This window comes from Chenopodium quinoa, unplaced genomic scaffold (genome assembly GCF_001683475.1).
Source record: "Chenopodium quinoa cultivar QQ74 unplaced genomic scaffold, ASM168347v1, whole genome shotgun sequence".
Classification (NCBI taxonomy): domain Eukaryota; kingdom Viridiplantae; phylum Streptophyta; class Magnoliopsida; order Caryophyllales; family Amaranthaceae; genus Chenopodium; species Chenopodium quinoa.
The window spans coordinates 16,113-35,596 of NW_018745235.1; the positions used below are offsets into that span (position 1 = coordinate 16,113).

Genomic DNA, 19,484 nt, shown 5'->3' on the forward strand with positions numbered 1-19,484 from the left:
CATTTAAGTTCAATTCAGCTCCAATCAGATCAGTTCAGTTTAGCTTCAATCAGTTCAATAAATGTAAACAAACCATAATACCTCGGTACCACTACAAAAAAAAAAACACGCTATTTTTGTTGAATAGCTTCTGATGGCCTAGTAAAACCGTCATAAAGTACATAGTTTCCGATAGTTTTAAAAGTTGTCGGAATTTTCAGACAATTTTTCAAAGGGATTATTATTGAAAGAAGATCAATCCCTATTAGCAGTGGGATTGTTTTGGAATAATCGAAAGACAAGATTGTTTTTTTTTTTTATTACTTAGGCCACACCATGATTTAACAAAAATAATAATAATAATAATAATAATAATAATAATAATAATAAATACGTGTAAACTGTAATGTCACATGCTTCACAAACTTGCAAAGATATGTTTTTTTACTCATGTACATTTATTCTTTTGGTGTAAATTAACGTTGTACACTCTAAACTTATTACCCGTATCATGTGTATATATATAGATAGTAATTGGACCAAATTGATGGATTTTGAACGTGAGCACATAACTATGATGCCACCTTTTCTAAAAAAATAAGATGACACTCTGTATGATCTTATCAATCTATCTTCTCTTCATAATTCCTAAATCAACTTCCCTTCCATTATATTTGTATAACTTTTGCCCAAACACCACCTTCGCTCCCAACACCAATTATGCAACTAACCTCAACACCCTCCTCCACTCTCTCGCCTCCAACGTCGCCACCGACCCCACCGGCTTCTACACAACATCAGCCGGCAAAGGCACAACCGATGTGGTCTACGGCCTCTTTCTCTGCGGCGGTGACCAAAACGTCACCGCGTGCAGAGACTGCGTGAAAACCGCAACAACCACCGACTTACAACATACATACTGCCCCAACTCAAGGGTAGCAACAATATGGTATGACGAGTGTATGGTAAGGTACTCCAACGTGTCTATTTTTGGTAAACTTTCGATTGTACCTAAGGTGAGCATGATGAACTCCGAAAGAATAAACGGAAACAAACCCGGTTCGGAGATTTTATGAAAAAAACAATGGATGAAACAGCGGTTGAGACCGCTAATAATCGGTCAGGGATTAAGTTCACTGCGAAAGCGGTGAATTTCACTAGGTCAATTGCATTGTATGCGTTAGAACAGTGTACACCGGATTTGACTCCCAATGAATGCAGTCAATGCTTGACACGTGCGATTACGCAACTCTCGGTCATGCAAGGTTCAAGGGTGTTACAACCTAGTTGTAACGTTCGGTACGAAATCTATCCATTTTACAATGGTGCAGTTAATTACTCGGCTTCTTCGGTTCATAATAACTCGGCGCCGCCATTTGCTGAGACTGGTGAGTGGTGAGTTAATTTATGTCATTTTTTTCACAGAATAATTTTTAATTATGTTGCATTTTGAGTAATTTATACTTCCTATCATTAATTGGTCACAAAGTCTTATATGTGGTTGGCCACACGGTAAGGTCATCCATATACGGATTATTTCATTAGTATAATAGGGGTTACTTGGTCAACGTTAAAGAGGTTATTTCGTCAGTGCTATAAGAGTAGTTACTCGCTTAGTGTTACAGGATTACTAGGTCAGTGTTATAGCGATTACTTTATTCTTTTATAAGTGGTCAAATAGTATGGTCAGCCACATACAAAACGGGTAGTTAATTGGCTAGTGTCGTTACGAGTAAGTGGAATTACAACATTTTAATTCTTCACCTCCTTAGCTTCTCCGGTTTCCATGCTCAACAACTTCCCAAAATACAATTTTTCCAATAACACCGCTTAGCATCTTCTTTAAATACCCAATTTCAAACACTTTAAATTTGGTAAATTAATATCATGGCAATCATTAAGGTAATTAACAAATTAGATCGGTGCAAAAATAATTCATCTATCACTAAATTACTCCCATCTTTTTTTTATTTGTTGTTTCTGATGTATTATACGGCGTTAATGACTTGATATTTGACATCTTTCCCTTTAGTGCGTGGCCGATTGTACAAAGGTAGCACTACTGTACTTTTTTTTTTTTTTTTTATCATGAAAAGTTACTATTGTGTTATGAGATTTAAGATTTACTTGCATTATTTAAATAATATAAGTTATTTTATCTTTATTGTGTATAAAAAATATATTTATGTGTAAAGGCTTTTATCTTACATTATGTTTAGAGCACATAAACATCAGGAACGAGATTGGTTATTGCTGAGCATTTTCAAAAATATAAGCGTGAAAATTAATTTGGAGTATAAAAAATTAAAAATAGTGTAAAAAAATTTTCTATATTACATTGGCCGTCTTTTAAATCTTTGTTTTCACATCAACATTCCCTCGGTCGTTCTAATCCTTCTTGTTTTTTTCGTTTAAATCTTATTGTGGTAAAATACAAAAAATATTAAATAAATAAAAAAAATCGGAGTCATATTTTTAATTTTTATTTCAACAGTGGGATAGTCAATTTGACAAATCTTCTTCAAGCGGTTATTGTGGTGTTCTCGTACGAAATTGTTTAATAATTTGGGCCTTTGCTGAATTAGAGGGGTCAAGGTTTGTTGGACTAGCGCGCAACAGCAATTAATTTGTTATGTGTTGTTGGCAGTTAGTATGGTATATGGTCAACACATTGTTTCTTTGTGCAACCTTATCTTTGGTCAAAATATGGATACTAAGTAACATCAATGACAAGCTAATTGTCAAACTAGCTTGACATGTCACGTAAGTTTTTAAATTAATCATCTTTCTAACTAGTTTGGGCCCTAAAGATTAGCTATTAGCTTACTATTTAAATTATTAATTATTTGATTGTTTTCATCTTAATTACTAATTTACTTTTAGTATTTTTTTTTTGGCAAATTTTTCAAGCAGATTAGCTTAGCAAGGCTTATTTGTTTGGCCAAGCTAATTGCATATTCTAGCTAGTAGCTATAAACTATATAAAATTACAAGCAAATCCCTAATTACAAACATTGGGAAAGAAAAAGAAAAACTAAAAAAAAAAATATCCGCCTTAAATATTTCCCAAATATCTATTCTAATTGACACAAATAAAAATGTGATGTTCTTAAGGATATGAAGAGCATATTTGATTGGAAGAAGAAATATGAGCTACAAGAAACACTAAGTTTAATAAATATTTTAATTGTTAACCGTTAATTATCTACATACATCATTTTTATACTGTAAAAGTCAGATGAAGAGCAACGTTGACTGGATGATGCCAAATAAAAGTCCATGATGGGCCCCACTTCGTTGATCCCAAGTCGCAAAGCAAACATTACGGAGAATATACTTTATGTTAATCATTTTTATACGCGGACCAACAATAACACAAATATATCTTCGTGTCATCGTACTGCTTGTCGCCGTATCGTATAGGTTAGTAAACTAACTAAGCTGAATTGAATTGAAGTGAAATGATTGGAACTTAACTGAATATGGATGAAATGAATATTTTATGAAAGAAGAAAATTAGGAGCTGAACTGAAATAAACTGATTGGAGTTGAAGTGAACTGAACTGAAATTAAGCTGAAGTGAACAGGACCTACCTCCGTTTTATAATTTTGCAACGATTAGAACTTTTTTCTCTCTCTATTTTATGTCAAATCGTTGCAAATAATATGAATCGAAGGTAGTATATAATATTCCCTTTAATACTTATTTTATACAAAAATATTTGATACCAACTAAAACTTAAATTATTCGATATTGATCCAAAAATGTGCTTAGTTGGTTTCTCTCCGTCCCTAAATTACATTCCTGTTTTCCTCTATTATGTGAGGAATAAATGCTAGAAATAGAAATGTAATTTAGGGACGGAGGGAGTACTAAATTACTGATTTTAAAATTAAAGCAACCAATTGGCCATTGCCACGTATTTGTTATGTGTATATATACCGTCTCACATTAATTTATTTCAAGGTATATATAAATTAGCACTTCTCATGGAAACGTGTAAGACATTACTCTTATCCTAACATTGAAGGAGTTTCATAATTTTGCTACATACAAGTGTATAATTTAACACTAGAAGTACACTATGTATGTATGCAAATTTCAAACACTAAAACTTTTGGTTAAATTAATTCTTCGATAATTCTAATAGTGGAATTAAATTTGATGCAGGAAAAAAGAAGAAATCATCAAACAAGATGATGATAATTATTGTTGCAATATTAGTTGCAATACCATTGAAAGTAATTGCAATAACCTACTGTTTTCTGAAAAAGAGATCTAAGAATTATCATCATTCCGTACCCATCGAATGTAGTAAGATGATAATACAAGTTTTATGTTTGAGTTCATCATCCATTAATACATATTCTACACTACTTAATTTTGTAATTATTGTATTTCATGGTTTTTTAAGGTGGAGATTTTACAATAGCTGATTCCTTACAGTATAATCTGGGTACACTTCAAAGCAGTTTAAAGCAGTTTCAACCGGTGTCTTTAATCTGCAGAATTTAAAGCAACCTGTCAGTAAAACAATTCCAAAGTGACACAATTTGAGCAAATAACTACAACAGTTTTATGTACATTATACCAGCCAAAGAAGTCTGAACATAACTCTTCGAACTTTGCTCTCGTGAGGGGTGTTTTGGGCCATCTTGTGTTGCAGTATTGAAAGGCAAGCTGTCAAAACACACCATTGACAATTTTAGTACTCGTAAAATCCAAAATGATGTCTGAAGGCACAAACAATTTTTTTTTTATTTTTTTTTTGAGGAATTATACACATATACATGGTTAATGCTAATATGAGTTAACGACAAAAGCTCAACCTTTGCCTTCTCAGCTGAAGAGCTTGTTTGTCATTCCGAAGATCAATATCCTCATTCTTCTTGAAAGTTTCTGCTAGCCAATCTACCATTCTGTGTAGTAGCAATTACAAACAACTATATCATTTCACTGCATAAAATTAAAGAACCGATTCAAGCTAACACAGAATTAGGCACGCCGATTCCTTGTTTCCTACCTTATCGGAGTCATCACCACCCAAATGAGTTTGTCTCCTGATGTAGATAACACCTTGAAAACTTTTTCTCCAACCTCAAGAACTGCAAAAGGCAGAAAGAGTTTCGTTGCAATGTAAGAAATCTGATGTAATGCATCAAAATGTAAACTATTGCAGAAGGCATACATGGAATTTCTCACAATTGGAGTTTTTCTTTATGAAGAACTCACCCGAAACATTAAAATTACCACCAAGATCGAAAACCAAAATCGTCTCGTTATTCTTCTTCTCATAATCTTACTCACAAATTTTGAAAATAATATATTTTAAAACATTTTTAACGGTCAATTATAATTATTATTAATTCCGATAAGAACAAATGACATCAGAAAAGACAGTTCTCAATGCAAAGAATACAATTGAAATTGATCTTAAGCTTCTAAATTTTCATTAATTGCAATTCATTAAGGTCCAAAACACCAATGCATATGAAAGCCAAAACAAAACAAAATTATGACACAACCCATAACAGAATCCCAAAATCATCATTACAATTTCACAGCCTTAATATTAGTCCATATTCTGTGATTAAATGCCACACAAAACAAAATTATACGACACTGTCCAATACAATCTTCCAAATCTATCATATTTTAAACTTGTAAATCCTCACTCAAAGGACCTACTGAAGTTTAGTTTCTGTAAGAATTCACACACACTCAATCTATCACCATACTATTAAAAAGAAAGTCAATTTAAAGAACCTCAAGTTTCAAGCTCAAAATAAAAATAACACAATCAAATGATCAAACTCATTATCCCACCAAGATAAATGCAACACAAAAGAACCTCAAGTTTCAACCTAAAGTTTCTCTGAATGACACAAAGGTTAAATCCATTTCACTTTAAAATGTGATGTGTCCTACTTTTCACAGTATTTTCAGTGACTAAGATGCACACAACCTTACCCTATTCACTATCCAGCCATATCTTTTATTTTGGATTAATAGTTGGACAAGGAACAGAAACCCACTGGTACAATAGCAGAAACAAGGCAGTCATCATTTACAAATGCAGATGAACTATGCAAAAAAGCACTGTGGAATGAAAGAAAGCAGATGATACTTGATCAATTATGAATATGACTAACCAATAACACTCAATAAAAACAAGACCTCAGGAGATTTATCGTCATATTCAAGAACTTTGGACCTGATGTTTGTGACTTTATTGACTCAAGATTGTAAGCAGTTAAATAGACACCTTCAAATGAGTCAAATCAATATTGTAAGCAATGAAAGTTGACCATGAAAATGTTTACATTGGACCATATCACTTCTTAAATTACAGCCAAAGAACATAAAATAATGACAACATATAATAATTGCAATAATAAGCAAAATTTCATCAGCAAAAAATTGTAGGCTATAATAAGGTACTACTTTAAGGGTTTAATAAACACTCATTCCAACCTTAGATACACCCACATCATTTCCCCATATATTGTCAGCCTCAAACTCTCTTTGCTTCCCTTGCAAATCTTTTTGTACTTCCTTTGCAAATTGTTTGATTTCTTGCTCCCTACAACTTGTTAGAAATTAGAGATTGATTAACACAAATAATCCAAATAAAAAATTAACAACAATAATGCTATTAAAAGGCTTAGATCAAACATCAAATCAAAGTTTATAAAAAAAAACACATGAAAGAAATAGGAGAGAAATTCAGATGATGAGATCTCAATTAGTAGTCGGTTACCAGCCTATCTCAAGCCTAGCTACTCGCCCACTCCCAAGTCCCCAACCCTACTCTAGTACTCTTCTCCACGACCCTAACCACTGCCCCACCCCTCTCTCCATCCCCACCACCATTGCACCACTCCAGTCCCAATCCCACCACCAGAATCGCCCTCTTCCCTTCCCGACCACAGCTGCCAACCTGCCACCCTACCAGGCCAAAACTCCCACACCCCACTAATCAGTCCCTATTCCACCCCACCCTTCTACAGCCCTGATTCCACCAATTCCCAACCATCGCAACCAACCCTCACCACCAAATACTCCCACACACCCCCACCAACGAGCCAGAATCCCCCACCTCACCCAACCACAACTCCCTTCTTCCTCATGAATAGCAGCCACCTGCAATCCTGGCACCCTGCTGCTGCTCCATCTCCTTGCACCAACAATAACAACCCCACATCACCAATTCCTCAATTGTATTCTGGGCATTGTAGTCTTCCTCAATTCACATAATCCCACAATCACCAATAATATGATGCATTGTAGTCTGGGCATAGAAATCCCTCCCAAATACATACAAACTAACATAAGATTAATGTTATAAAACACTTTGATGCATATACCCAAGCAACAACACCCTATGCTTTTGGAAAAAAAAATTCAGTCTTTGCTACATTAAGCAATTAGTTCCTGCTTCAAAATGTGATTAAAAAAAGGATGATTAAGCTAACAATTCTTCATCAACCCCAAATATTATTTCCATTAGACATAGCATGGGAAACTGGGGAGGAGGAGGATAGACAATATAATTGAGAGGAAGATTGGCGTCATCTCAGGTCCAATTTTACACACTGAGAAATACTCGAAGATTGGCGTCATATTTTAACTTGGAGTTTTGACACACTCCCGGTTAAGTATTGAATTGAGAAATGAGAATTTTGTGAAATGAGAATCAGATCTGTTTGAATACTTGGTGCAATTTTCATGGCGTTTGAAGCTTTTTTGTGAAATACCATTTTTATTACTTTAGGAAATTTAACGAATTCGGAAAACCAAAGTTACATATACACAATTGATTAGACTTGATGGATGCTCTTCAACTTAGTAGTGACCATTTAATATTTATACTATAAATGGTCAGAATCAACATATTAAACAATACTTAATATTAATTTACACTAAATCTCTTCACCACGTCAAATTAAATCAGAATAATGTTTACAGATTTTTAGTAAGTTCCATTTTCAAGTCCACAAAAAGAATAAAAATCAAGACCACTTCAAAGATCTCAATTTGATTGCAATAAACTCCCAGTCCAAATTCTAGGGTATAGCTTGAACACTTTACTTGCATCAATTAATAGAGCATGTAAACAAGAGTAATGCATCAATTAACCAGGAGACTCAAGTTTCAATTGTCACAGGGGACTCAGTCCAGTTTTTCGGCCAAGCTAACCTGCAGCAATCGGTTACCTATTTATTTATTTTTTATATTTTCTATTCCAACTTTACCAACAAAGTACTCAAGTTCACACAGTACATGAATAATACTCTGTAGCAAAACCAGCAATTAAGCAGAACAATCACAAAATGAAAACAGAAAATCTGTACATATCTTCAACTTCCCGAAAAATGCCATATAATTTCAAGAGGTGAAAGTGAAACTTATGACTACTCACATGAATATATTTGCCAAAATACAAATTAGAGAGCAATCTAACCTGGGAAGAAAAGTGTTAATTAAGGAGGTAACAAGAGAAAGTTGTTTTGCCACAAATGAATAGAACAGGAGGCAGCATTCTGGTAAAACTTTTTGCTATGGTGTCTACAGCGTATAAGAGGGACATAGCAGCAGATAAGCCCGACCTTTGACATAGTGAAGAACAACAATCTTTGTTGACATGGCACGTGCAAATTTGAAATCACAAAGCTAAAAAAATAGAAGTAAGAATAAGCTTTTTATACTGAATAAATTTAACCTTAATAACGCATAAATTTAAAATTACACATTTGTATAAGAGAGGTGAAGACAATAATGTAACAAAAACTGCAGCTAGAAAGGTGCAAGCCAGATTGCCAATTCACGAGTCATTATGCTCTTCAAAAGATGATCCCAGATTGCAAGAATTGATGTTGGTCTTATTAGTTACAAGTACCCTGTAATGCTAACATAAATATCTAGATAATCAAACATCAACATAAATATCAAGATAATCAAACATCACAGCGCACTTGAGCTATAAGAGAGTAATTTCATAGCACCGAGATGTCTTTGAGATTCTATGGCATCACAAGGCAAATGCATAAGCTGGACAATTGATGTGCCCTGTGCACACTTGCCACACTGTTGTAAATATATTTTTATGCCAAGAAGCTTAGAGTCACTTATTAATAAAGATCAAAAGTAGACAAGATTACTGCTAGAATAAACTCCTACATCCTTTATTTTTCTTATAGTTGTAGTATTCAATAATAAAGAGCTTAATTTTAAGAAATGATACCATTGTGGCCACTATTCAAATGTACGGATTAACAAGCTCAACTTAATTATAAAAAACCTTTGAAGATTTCCTATATTTTCATCATTATATCACTAAATTTGCACCAAAGTTGACAAAATAAGAAGCCAAGGGGTAGACCAAGACAAACCTGAGCTGCCTTTCATAAAATTTGGATTCCTTTTTCGAAGGCTAAAAGCAACCACCAAATTAAATTACCTGAACTCATCACTGACACCATATGCAAAGGTTATGTCTAGAAACTCTTCTAATATAGCTGTTGTGCTTGTACATGAATTCATAAGCATCAAAGGTTTTCATCATTGTGCTTCTAAAATTTAGGAATATCAGAGAACCAAACACATTAAGTTGCAAGATTCATTTACATCATCTCAACTGTGAACCAAACAACCAGCTAGATTCACCGTTCACTAATTAAATTGAGATACATAAACTTAATCGTTAGCAAGAAGAAAAAATCATATCATTCTTCCCATTGATCAAATTCCAATACTTGCAAAAAAACCAATATACATACTCTTATCCTTCATCTTTCATACTATATCAACTTCCCAAATCATTACATATTAACAATAACTCTATAATCATTCGAAATATTACAAACCTTTTTGTTCTGCAATTAAAACAAATGAATTGATCCTACTAAATACTAATTTCACCCAACTATCAAATTCAATATAGCATCTTTACATCAACTGACCAAATTAAATATAATTAGATAAGCATTAAACATTTAAAATAGATAACCCCTGAAAACAATATGATTATTCCAAATAAAACAAGTAAACGATCAAAAATATGAGAATAAGAGCTTCAATTCCTACTCAATGTTAACATGCTTTAGTGTTGTATATATGTATTGTGCATTTGTGCACAATTTAATTATAGCTATTGTGTTGCTTCTTATTTTAAATGACCACCAGTACTGCATTTCTTGCTCTAAACGAATAAATCTATCTTTGTCGGATCACACGTATGCCCACCTTGGCAATTTGGATGTTGAAGGCATCAATAAATCAATTGATCTATGTTTTCATTGTTTCTAATACGCTAGATTATTTTAATTAATATTTCTCTCAAATCTAGATATTGTTTTATTGATTCGTGTGCTCACAAAGCCAGTATTCACTTAGGGCGCCAGGCTTGCATATTTGCAGCTACCAAAAAAAAGTGTACATCGATCACAATCCAATGCTAATACGTTTGGACTATGACGTCTTGAATACATACATTGAAATATCTGGCTGGTAAGTATAGTTAATCATACCAATACTATTGGCCTTTAGGTGAAGCATGGTGAGATATGTAGCAACATTGACTTAAGTACGAGGCATCAACCAATCAACATATAAAATTGTGGAAAATTGGAAATTTCAAAGCATACATAAATACATTGAATGCAAACAACCAAAAAAAAATCAAAGGACCCACCCCTAGTCCCCTAAGCCAAAGGGCAAACTTTCTCCATGAATGCCTAACTTTGTCATTTTACTACTTAAGCCATTTACATTGTACCATGTACTTCGTATTTCTTTATTATTATCACACATTATTTATATTTCATATCCTCCTTTATTTTTTTTTATCTAAAATAATCCCTCCCTCATCAAGATTATACTTTCTTCATCAAAATTATCATAATTATTATTCTGTATACTATGAATCTAGCAACAAATTCCAAACTAATTATAATAATTACCCTCTTACTTCAATTAATTTCCAAATCAACTTCCAATCCTACTTATCTCTATAGCATTTGCTCAAACACCACTGAATTTACCACAAATAGTAAGTACCATACCAACCTCAACACCCTCTTCAAATCCCTCTCCTCCAACGCCACCAACAACCCCACCGGCTTCTACATCACATCTGCTGGCACCAACACAAGCGATGTCGTCTACGGCCTATTCCTCTGCCGCGGTGATCAAAACATCACCGCGTGCAGGGATTGTGTCAAGACCGCAACCACAACAGGCCTACCAAAGACATACTGTCCCAATAGAAAAATCGCGGTAATATGGTACGACGAGTGTACCGTAAGATACTCTAACGAATCGCTCCTTGGAAAAATGGAGCAATCACCTAAAGTGTTCTTAACCAACACTCAAAATATGACTGGAAATCAAACCGCGTTTTCTGATCTTTTAGGAAACACAATGAGTAGTTTATTAGATCAGACTTCGAATAGTAAGTCGGGTAAAAAATATGCAACAAAAGTGGCGAAATTTAACAGCTTGAAGAATCTCTATGCAATGGAGCAGTGTACTCCTGACTTGAGCGCCTCAGATTGTAATCAATGCTTGACGATTGCGATCGGGTCGCTCGACGTTAAGATGGGTGCTCGTGTTATGCAGCCTAGTTGTTTTGTACGCTACGAGACTTACCCGTTTTATAATGGTGCCACTAATTTCTCTACGCCACCGTTGCCGTCGCCGTCGCCGTCGCCGGGTACTAAACCTGTTGTTAGTAATGGGAAGGGTACGTCATTTCACATCTCTACTTATTCAGATTCTTATTCCTTGATCTTTGTTATTAGCCTTTGGCCTGGGTTTATTGAGCTACAGAAAAACTACTCCGTTGTATAGATGGAATTTGATTTTTAGATTAGTGTCTTTTTAATCACTTCAAAATGTTTAAACTCCTCCATTATATATTTTGGAGATACAGTTGTTAATTTCTAACATTTCATTCATTCCTTGCATATGAACATATATTCAATTGATTTTATTTAAACTTAATTTGAATTGTTTTTTTTTTTTTTAAATCTATTATGAATAGAGGAATCCCATATTTTAGTTATTTTGTGGTTTATAGACTTTATAATCCAAAAATGTGTACACACGATCTCGATGGCATGGGGTATATCATGATTTCTAATGGTCAGTGCAGCAAGCCACATGGTGCAACAAGGGTTACTTATATTCTAGGGTTACTTGTATTCAGGGGTTACTTATATGGGTTACTTGTATTATGAGATTACTTGTATCGTGGGGTTACTTGTATGGGTTACTTGTATTCCGAGCAACTCCTACAAGTAACTCCACACCAAAACCTCATACCAAACCAGTAACACTCTACAAGTAACTCATGACCAAAACTAGTAACACCCATACAAGTAACCCCATAATACAAGTAACCCTTGACAAAATCAGTAACACCCTACAAGTAACCCCTGACCAAAACCAGTAATACCCATACAAGTAACACCTACAAGTAACCCCTGACAAAATCAGTAACACCCCTGACAAAACCAATAGCACCCTACAAGTAACCCCTGCCGCACCATGTGGCCAGCCGCATACAAAAATTATTATATCCACTTCACATATGTTGATACAATCAAATATCCAATCAATCATATATCCTATTTGCTATTTATGTACGAACGCAAGTGTTATTATTATTATCATTATTTTTTTTTAATTATTATTATGTGAAGCATTTTATACACATTCAAATAATTTAAAGTTAGTGTTTGCTGATAATTAAATGAAATATAATCATAAAAAATTAGAATAAAATATTTAAGCTATGCCATTCTATCTCTCATTATTATTATGATACAAATATCTAAAACATCTCATTTTTTTCAGAATATCTTTTCAGATTTTAAGAGTTTGTTATGATACAAATGGAATTTGAATATAATGGAACTTGAGCCCATTATTCTACTCAATCAAAACATGACAAATTAGAGTTGTATGTAGGGACCACACACAATAATTGTATGTGTAGCCTTTGTTATGATACAAATATAAATTGAATATAATGAAACTTGGGCCCATTATTCTGGTCAATCAAAACATGACAAATTAGAGTTATATGTAGGGACCACATACAACAATTGTATGTGTGGAACCTTTTGCAATACGAAATGTATTTGAATTTTTCTTAAATTTCCAGGAATCCACTCTTATCAAGAGTCAATTGAGAGATTGGAAGAATAATGGAGTGTGTGTGGCCTTTAGTTGAGGATGGGACCACTTGGGACTTAGGAGAGTTACGTATGTGAAGGGGCATTAAATGATTGACGGGGTTATGGGGTTGGTAGTTGGCATCATTTACTTGACTTTTAGTCAACTCCATCACTTATTTTGTTGGCTTAATCCGTTCACCTCAGGTCAAAAAGTAACACAATTAACTGTTAGTTATTTATTTTATTTTTACTTTTTTTTTTTTTGAAAGAAACATATTTTTGTAGTTTTGTAAGTGAGTATGAACAAATCTTAACTTTAGGAAACTCTCCTTGGCAAGCTGGATTTGGTCCAACAATATTTGCTTTTTGGGCTGTCTTAAACTCTTAATCCATCTTTGACCCTTGTGTTCTAAGCTAACTTGTATATTTTTTTATCATGCATTTTTAACAAACAACTTCAAACATAATTTCAATGTCCTTATGTCCATGAACATATCATTCTGAACTCTCAAGAATGACAATTTTTGTTGAACTTATTTTTTTAAGACAAAGAAAAAAATAAAGGTATATAAATCAATTTATTCGTAACACAATAAAATATTGTTCTGTAGAAGTAGGTCGCGTTTCTAATACGTGTTGATTAGAGTAGTAAAATGGATCCATACAGTCATAGTGTCATGACTTGTTATAAGCACAACTTCTTGTACGCAAGGATTTTTTTTTTTTAATACATAAGTTAATTAATCAGTCTTACTTGTCTTATCTACACAGGACATAGAAAATTATCAGCCAGGATCATTGCCGCCATTGTTGCTCCAGTTTCTGTTATATCATTGATAATACTTGCTTTAGTAATTTGTTTTATTAGAAAGCGGTCTAAGAAATACGGTGCTTTACCTCCACAAAATGGTAAGAACACAACAAAAGTATCATTGAACAAAGTTGATCATTATTTTCTTTTTGGTGATAGTAACACTACTTCATCAATTACAATTTTGTGGTGCAGAAAATGAAGATTTCACAACTGCTGATTCCTTGCAATATGATCTAAGTTCACTTCAATATGCAACAGCGAATTTTAACGATGAAAATAAGTTAGGTGAAGGTGGATTCGGTGGTGTATATAAGGTAAAATCATATGTAAATACTAATCATAACTTAGTGAAAAAATTATGTGCAAAGTTGGCGTGACAATTAAATTGGGATGGAATGAGTATTGATATAATCACTAACACTTGTCATACTAATTAATAATCAAATTTTCGTTTCAGGGTACTCTGTCAAATGGACAAGAAATAGCAGTGAAAAGGTTATCGAGAGGTTCAGGGCAAGGCGTACAAGAATTTAAGAACGAGGTTTTGTTGGTGGCCAAGCTTCAACATAGAAATTTAGTGAGGTTACTTGGATTTTGCATAGCAGGAGACGAAAAACTGCTTGTGTATGAATATGTACCCAACAAAAGTCTTGACTACTTCCTTTTTGGTACAATATTCCGTGACCTTTATATTCTATACTTGTAATGAAGTTAATTAGATTTATTTTCATAATAATGCTTGAATTGATGATAATTATTTTTTTTGCTTGCTTGTACATAAATAGATCCTGACAAACAAGCGTCATTGGATTGGGAAAGACGCTATAAAATCATACAAGGGATTGCTCGAGGAATGCTTTATCTCCATCAAGATTCTCGTCTTAGAATCATACATCGTGATCTAAAAGCAAGCAATGTGTTGTTAGACGTGGATATGGTTCCTAAAATTTCAGACTTTGGCATGGCTCGGATTTTCGGAGTAGACCAAACCCAAGGAAACACAAGCAGAGTTGTTGGAACTTAGTAAGTACTTATATAACTCCAACTCTTTATTCATAGGCAAATTATCATGGATAAATTCAAACATGTACAAAATTAATATATACATCGTAATACTTAACATTTATATAATGATTTCTCTTGCAGTGGCTACATGTCTCCAGAGTATGCAATGCAAGGACATTTTTCCGTGAAATCAGATGTATACAGCTTTGGTGTACTAGTGTTGGAGATTTTAAGTGGTAAAAGGAATACTAGTTTCTACCAATCAGGGGAGGCTCAGGACCTTTTAGGCTATGTGAGTTTTAGTTTTCTAATTACCCCCTTTGATTAGTGTATGTCACTCAGCTCTAATATATTGTTAATGATATTAGAAGGAGAAATTGATTTTATTATCAAATTTGTAGGCATGGAAGCAGTGGAATGATGGGGCACCCTTGGAATTTGTGGATCCAAGTATAAGGGATTCGTGCTCGGTAAATGAAGTCCTAAGATGCATACACCTTGGCTTGCTGTGTGTTCAAGAGTCTGTAGACGATAGACCTACAATGGCAACAGTAGTCCTCATGTTAGATAGTTACTCTGTCACTCTACCGGTACCACAAAACCCGGGTTTCTTTATCAAAGATAGGACAGGATCAAACTTTGGCAACTCGGTATGGTCAGATCAATCGACTAGCAAGTCTATGCCTTGGTCTGTGAATGACGTCTCTATCTCTGAAATGGAACCGAGATAAAGGACGTGGATCTATGTGGGTGCCTGGGTGGCACGCACTAAAATTACTTTAGATTTTTTTAGTTCAAAATTCGGCTATATTGATGATATAAAAGGTTATGTCTGTATAATTATTCACCAAGTGCCCCTTCATAAATAGTATCCTAAGGCCCTGTTTGGTAATAGCGTTTGAGGTAGCGATTAGCGTTTTGACCAGTCAAAACACTGCTAGTAAAAAAATTAATCTGCCTTTTTGGTAATGTAATATTGTTTCCTGTTAAATCATGCTTGATTATACATATACTATAAACGTGAAATACAAAGATTGTTTGTTTTAATTTGGAGGAAAGTGTTTTTCATAAAAACTCTTTTCAGATTTCCCTTGTTTGAATTTGACCGGATGAAAAAAGGAAACATTGGATGGAATGTTTAGTTTCCAATTAGTGGTATTGTGGAAACCATTTTCCTCCAAATTAGGAGGAATGCCACATTTTCTGTAAAAAAAAAAATAAAAGAAAGCAAGTGAGGCATCTACTTGCTTATCAATTGAAGAGAGTTGAGGGTTTGAGATGATTGTACGTAATCAGGAAATTTTTGTACAATCAAACAAAGGAAAAACAATCTTCAATTGCATTTGCGTTTAGAAAACAATTTTCATGGAAAACAATTGCATCCTAGTCGTGTCACAGAATTTCATGTAGATGCCCATAAATTTAGATTCTCAAATAATACCATTATACGTTCAATGGTACTATATATATGCAGTGCTTATAGTGGTACTAATTTAAATACACTCTTAATGAATATAAATAAATTTCATTGTACGTCACTGTTTTCATTCTTCCAGGCCATGTACTTGTATTATGTTTTAATATTATTTTTTACGGGATATTTTAATATTGCTATGTATTTGCTTGGTCAATACATAACTAATCTATATTACTCCTTACACCCCAATTGTCTCTCATTTTTTATTATACAACCTGTAGATATTCAAACCACCTTCCATCAGTTGTCCCACTAGACTTTATTATCCATACCAGCCACCATCTGATGTAGAAGTAACTAAGTAAGTGGTCATAACGAAAAGAGCCATTTCTAAATTGGTTGCGAAGATTTCAGTTTTCACTAAATTTGCAAAATTGATATTCGAACTAATAAAAGATTTGAATTTTCTAAATAATTCGAAAATGGGTACATTATGTTCAAAATTTATACACATCACATCATGGAAGATGGGTATTGTTGTTGCTGCAGTGGTTCTATCTATCTTAGTTACAATATTACTTGCCGTTTTCATATGCCGCATGAGAAAGAAAGCAAAGAAGTATGTCACGTTTGCTACTCAATTTGGTAAGTAAATAACCAAAAAAAAAAAAAATAGATAATTTCTAATCCTTGCTTTATTAAGTTATGTGTTTTTTCGGTTAATCTTAAAGTAATTAATTAATTTCTATCTTTTGTTCTAGGAGACCATTTCACAGATGTTGAATCATTACAATATAGTCTTGGTGAACTTCAAATCGCAACAAATCAATTTTCACGCGAAAATAAACTAGGCCAAGGCGGTTTTGTTGTAGTATATAAGGTAATTAAACAATACAGAGTAAATATAGTAATCAATATTAAGGATGGAGAAATTTCTTTATCGAATTGTGAAAGTCTAACTGGCTAATACAAGGGGGGGTGAATTGTATTTGAGATGAAATCTAAAAACTTTTGCGGAATTTAACTAAATGAAATAATGACGAGAGAAGATATAGGCTTTTCTAAATTTCCACTATGTAATCAAACTCTTTACAAGTGAAGATTCAAACCCGTTAACAAGTTTCACAAATTAGGAACTTGTTCCCAACTCTCACAGAAGCCTTCAGCAACGAAGCTTCCTTGACCTCACTTTACAAACTCACAATCCCAACCCCAAAGTACTTGAATACAATCTGTGATTACAAATACCTATTGCACTCAAGAATATAAGAAGGATAATAACTCTCTTTATGTTATTAGATGGCTACTGGAATTTTTATGCTCAAGAGTTGTGTTTTTCTGAGATAGTTTGCATGAGTATTTATAGAGAAGACTTAGTCATTAACCTCCACTATAATCACGTCCACATGCCAACACCCCACTAACAACTTGTGGAGTTATCTTGACAGATGGTGATCATGAAGGAGGTTTCCTAGCCTTATCTCACTAATCCACTATCTCAACAACTTGATAAACATTAGCTATGATAAAATCGTATAATTAGAGATTCTCAAAGAAAACTGTTTGCTAACTTTATCAAAAGTTTGTTTAAAAAAATTTTATTTTAAAAAGGATTTTATTTGAAAAGATAAATTAATTATTTATATTAAAACAACTAGATAATTATCTTTATTCGAAATTAGATGACTAGATAAAATTTTTATAAATTATCTTTTTCCTTAAGAAATTATCTTTTAAAACTAACTTTTATTCCAGTAGTCTTTTTAATAACATAAGTCATTGAGTTCCCTTCCGACTTTATATTATTGAGTGCTCACAATTAAAACTAGAACGTGAGATTTTCATGAGGCTTTTTAGAGAATGCTACTCCGCATCCAAGTTCCTACTCCGGAATGAACTTTGCTTGAACCCTTTATTCACCAAAGACTCAAAACATTCATTAGTCGAGTTTGTCAATTTGTCCATCAAAACCAAAAGGCTCAACAAATTCCCCCTTTTTGATGATGACAAACATTGACAAACTTAGGTAAATAAATTTGATTATTCTATTCTCATCATAATGCCCAATTTGCACAATTTGTTTGTGTTTTAGGTACGAACTATAGCCAGAGGTGGGGACTTGAAACAAGTTCCCTAAATATGCAACATCAAAATGAATGTGAGTATTTTTTACTGTAGCCGTGCATACACCATTGTTGTGTTTGAAAGTATTTTTGAATTCAAACAAAAGCTTAGGGTAAATTGGATAGTGAGAACAATTTTGGAACAAATGCACCCATTCTTGATAATCAATTAAGGAGATGAATTCGGAGAACTTACTTGCCGTACACCAGTCATAATTGATGTGATAGCCGTGAGTGTAGTTCCAAGATGGAGACTTTTGAGAGCTTCGCCTCTTTCTGTCACCTCCTTTCACGGTTGTAGCCTTTCTCTTTGTCGGAGCTTAAGGGTGAACGACGGCAAGTGGGACTGGTTCAGGGGAGCCGCCAGCAGAGGAAGGTTTCCGGGTTATTGGTGGTTTCGGTGTTGAGTTTAGGTTGGTTTTCATGGTTATGAAGGTGAGTTGAAAGGAAGGAGAAGATGAATAGTGTGAATAGGAAGGAGAGAGAGTGAGTCCGGTTTTTATGAGGGTGTATGGAGAAGTTAATTTGATGTGATTGATTAGGGTGGAGTGTTAAAGAAAAAAAGAGTTTAATTGGGAAGGGTGAGAAAAAGTGACGGTTTATATGGTGAGGTAGTAGAGTAGTTTTAGGGGTAGTAGGATTTTAATAGGGTGAATTAATTGCAACTTTCAAACTTATCACAATAAAAGATAAACGTGTAAAAGATAAGAAATATACGGAAAGTAAGGAGTAGTGAATATACTGGCTCCTTATCTTACGAAAAAAAATCTTTTTGTATTTTTGAATTGTATGAGGAATAGAAAAAGAATTGAACATAAAAAATAAGGAAGGAAAAAGATAAGAATAAAAAATAAGGAAGAAGAAAAAAAATAAGAATAAAAAATAAGGAAGAAAAAAAATAATAACAAGAAGGAAAGCAGATAAAAAAAATTAAGAAGATAGATAAGTGCAAATTGATCGTAAA

General features: G+C 33.6%; 1 protein-coding gene and 1 long non-coding RNA gene across 2 annotated transcripts; one reads left to right on the forward strand and one right to left on the reverse strand.

The window, feature by feature from the left end:
- Nucleotides 1-4,130: 4,130 nt before the first annotated feature.
- LOC110711099 lies at nt 4,131-10,196 on the reverse strand. Its single transcript, XR_002509268.1, has 6 exons — nt 8,445-10,196; nt 6,455-6,563; nt 5,004-5,085; nt 4,810-4,899; nt 4,572-4,660; nt 4,131-4,482 (listed from the first exon to the last, which is right to left on the reverse strand). It is a non-coding gene; the product is annotated as an uncharacterized LOC110711099 (long non-coding RNA).
- Nucleotides 10,197-10,758: 562 nt separating this feature from the next.
- LOC110711098 (cysteine-rich receptor-like protein kinase 10) lies at nt 10,759-16,027 on the forward strand. Its single transcript, XM_021889464.1, has 7 exons — nt 10,759-11,723; nt 13,933-14,070; nt 14,168-14,289; nt 14,433-14,643; nt 14,761-14,998; nt 15,122-15,272; nt 15,382-16,027. Exons 1-7 carry the CDS (start codon nt 10,901-10,903, stop codon nt 15,709-15,711), a joined length of 2,013 nt encoding a protein of 670 aa, XP_021745156.1. The 5' UTR covers nt 10,759-10,900; the 3' UTR covers nt 15,712-16,027.
- The last annotated feature ends 3,457 nt before the right edge of the window (nt 16,028-19,484 follow it).

Excerpts from the sequence above, each read along its gene's own strand:
- LOC110711098 (XM_021889464.1), top strand. The coding sequence starts at position 10,901 with ATGAATCTAGCAACAAATTCCAAACTAATTATAATAATTACCCTCTTA. Across the intron at positions 11,724-13,932 it reads TGTTGTTAGTAATGGGAAGG|GACATAGAAAATTATCAGCC; the intron begins GTACGTCATTTC and ends TTATCTACACAG. Across the intron at positions 14,999-15,121 it reads AGCAGAGTTGTTGGAACTTA|TGGCTACATGTCTCCAGAGT; the intron begins GTAAGTACTTAT and ends TTTCTCTTGCAG.